General features: G+C 49.3%; 1 protein-coding gene across 1 annotated transcript; it reads right to left on the bottom strand.

The window, feature by feature from the left end:
- LOC119787142 (frizzled-8-like) lies at positions 1–2,464 on the bottom strand. Its single transcript, XM_038290798.1, has one exon. The coding sequence runs from the start codon at positions 2,233–2,235 to the stop codon at positions 493–495; it is 1,743 nt and encodes a 580-aa protein (XP_038146726.1). The 5' UTR covers positions 2,236–2,464; the 3' UTR covers positions 1–492.
- Between the last annotated feature and the right edge of the window lie 895 nt (positions 2,465–3,359).

Raw genomic sequence — 3,359 nt, forward strand, 5'->3', positions numbered from 1 at the left:
CTGTGAAGTTATTAACCCATCTTCAGTAGGAGAAGTCAAGCGCTCTGTTGCCCTCCAAGCCCTAAACTGCTTAATTTGCTTGTGCCTCTGGCCGGCTCTGGCAATATGCATTCAATTAATCCTACATAAGGCTGCATTCTTCGGGGCAGGTACTGCATTGTTCTGCTGCTGCTGACAGGCTCATTATTTAAAGAGAAACCATTAGGCGCCCATTATTGTGCTAATTACAACACACTGACGGACAATCCTAACACAATTGGTCCCCCCCCTCCTTAAACCCGTACATGGACGTCATTTGGATAAGGCAATAAAAGCTTGCGCTCCAACTCATTTAAGAAGTTTTTCAAAACACAAAAGGGCCAATCTGTCTTCTTTGTACCTTAGTTTCAATAATTTATCTCATAAAAAATATTTAAAAGAGCTGCTTTTACAGTCTAAAGACAGAGGAGACATTAACGCGTCCGTGCGCCCTCGACAGCCCGCCTGACCTGTTCAGACTCGGGACAGAGGCATTTGTTTGGGGCAGGAGACCGAGCTGGCAGTCCCGGATCTCCAGGTCAGTCCGGTACTCACATCACTGTACATGGAGCCAGCTGACGCTTTGCTCCCCCAGCAGCAGCGTGTGCAAAAAGTCCTCCAGGACTCCAATGTCTTCCCGGACCAGATCCAGGCCCCCGAGGTGATCCCCACCAGGAGGCACATGAAGTATTTCAGCATGAACACGGCATAGTCCGGTCTCTGCCTGCTGCGGTCCGTTACGCACGTACAGTTGTGCGTAATCTCCCACGTCTGCCTGTTGTGCTGCTCATAAAAGTAACAGGCCACTATGACCGTGGCCGGGACGGTGTAGAGAACCGTGAAAACTCCGATCCGGATCATGAGGCGCTCAAGTTTGTCAGTCTTGGTTCCGCCTTGCTTTATAACGCTCCGGATGCGGAACAGCGAGACGAACCCTGCGAGCAGGAACATGGTTCCGATGAACAGGTAGATGACCAGCGGGGCGAGCACAAACCCCCGCAGGTTATCCAGGTTTTGATTCCCCACGTAGCAGATTCCAGCCACAGAGTCTCCGTCCACCGAGCTGAGCGCCAAAACAGTTATGGACTTGAGGCTGGGGATGAGCCAGGCGGCCAGGTGGAAGTACTGGGAGTAACTGGCGATAGCCTCGTTCCCCCACTTCATACCTGCTGCCAGGAACCAGGTGAGAGACAGAATCACCCACCAGATGGAGCTGGCCATGCCGAAGAAATAAATGAGCAGGAAAACGATGGTGCAGAGCGCAGGACCCGTCGTCTCATAGTGGATGTGCTCTGCGCCGTTTTCCCTGTTGCACGCAACTTCCTCATGTCCGGCGATCAGCCTGACAATATATCCTACCGACACAAACATGTAGCAGGCAGAGAGGAAGATGATGGGCCGCTCCGGATACTTGAACCTCTCCATGTCTATGAGGAAAGTTGCAACTGTTGCAAAAGTGGAAATGAAGCAGAGGACCGACCACAGGCCGATCCAGAAGGCGGTGAAAGTCCTCTCCTCCTGGGTGAAGTAGGGATTGTGACAAGGCATGGCGCAGTCGGTGATCTGTCCCGTCTTGACGCGGTTGCGCATAGGGTGGCCCTCCGCACTGAGTGGCACCATGGGCGCACGGCAGAAGCAGCCCGTCTCGCAGGGAGACGCGGCGGGTTTGTGTTTGCCGGGGAAACCTCGGCCGTAGCCGCTCTTTTTCTTATTATATGGCTTCAGCGACCGGTTGGTAGGTTTGACCAGGACGGGAGATGCGGTGGTGGTCTGGCTCCTGTTATAGTCCATGCACAGAGTGTTTTGGTCCCCCTGCTCGGGCAGCAGGTCGCACCTCATCCGGTCCGGCCACGGGAAGCCGTACTGGCTCATGAGCGGCGCGCACCCAGCCTTGGCTCGCTCACACACGCTCCTGCACGGCGGCAGCGGCTTCTTGTAATCCTCCAGGCAGATCGGTGTGTACATGCTGCAGAGGAAGAAGCGCAGGTCCGGGGAGCACTTTATCTCCACCAGCGGCCAGAACTGGTGAACCTCCAGCCCGGCTTCATCCTGGGTGTCGTGGTTGAACTGGTTTGGCATATAGGTGAAGTTGTAGCCGATCCCTTTGCAGAGAGGAACCGATATCTCCTGGCACTGGAGCTCCTTGGCCGCCTTGCAGCGCGTTAAGTACAGGATGAGAGTAATCAGGACGCACCAAGCCGGGATGCGCGCCTCCATCGCTGCCTTCTGTGCGCAAACACTCCAGGACAAAACTGACAGGAAACTTGCGCTCAGCAAGAAAGTCCAGTTAATCAAAAAACTCTTTCAAACTCATGCTAAACGCCAGGAGGAAGTCAGTGACACTTCAGTCCATATGAATCCAAACGGAAACCCGTTACTGTCAAACAACCAGGGGACTCTGACTGTCTGCCTGTGCTCTGCGCGTCTCTGCATGCTCTGTGGCTGACAGGCTGGTTACTATTTATATGAGGGGGAAGAGGACACTCCCCCCGCAGGGACAGGGAGGGAGTTCAATTCAATCAGGAGTTCCCTCTATAGGTGTTTGCCTTAAAATGTAAACCCTGGAGGAAAGGGTTAGAATCCCCCAATCCTTGTTTACCATACGCAGAAGGCTTTGCAAGAAGGGTGTGCATGTTAGTGTGCGTGATGGGTCTGGAAAAGGGTTATTGGTTACAATGGATGCATTATGAAGGAATGCAGTTAGGCATGTTAATTGTTAGCAGGAAACTAATAGGTCAACTGATGGAGCTTTTTAGGTCAGCAGAACAAAACAATGAGGTTGCATCAGAGCAACACTCATGTGTATTAAACAAGAGGAGACAAACAGCCCACACTCTGCTGAAATGTATTGTTCCCATTGTTTCTAAACACCCCATTTTTTTGGAAAAAGCAACAATTTTAAACACATTTATGCATCTATTCATTTATTTATCATTTAAATATGAGTGAGTTTTCCATGATTCGTAGAATCTTATGAAAAAAATAGGAGAAAATGTTTAGAAATGTTCTTAAAAATTACCTGAACGACAACAAAACAACGCAGAAATTTAAAACTATGAAGATATTTTACATTTTAATTGCAATAATCAATATGCACTATATTAAAAGTAAAAAATAAAGTATTTTATTCTTTGAATCCATTTGTATTTTACCACAAAAGTTGATAGATTTGAATTGATTAGTGACAAACAAGCATAAATATGAAGTACATGGAACCCTCTCTACTTGCATGTAGATATTTTTTTTTGCATGATTCCCAGGGGAGGGTGTTATGTTGTTCATCTTTTAAAAGCAGGTGGGTTAACCAGTCCCTTTGTGGTTCAACAGGGAACATTTGCAAA

This window comes from Cyprinodon tularosa, unplaced genomic scaffold, assembly GCF_016077235.1.
Source record: "Cyprinodon tularosa strain WSP-4 unplaced genomic scaffold, ASM1607723v1 ctg289, whole genome shotgun sequence".
Lineage (NCBI taxonomy): Eukaryota > Metazoa > Chordata > Actinopteri > Cyprinodontiformes > Cyprinodontidae > Cyprinodon > Cyprinodon tularosa.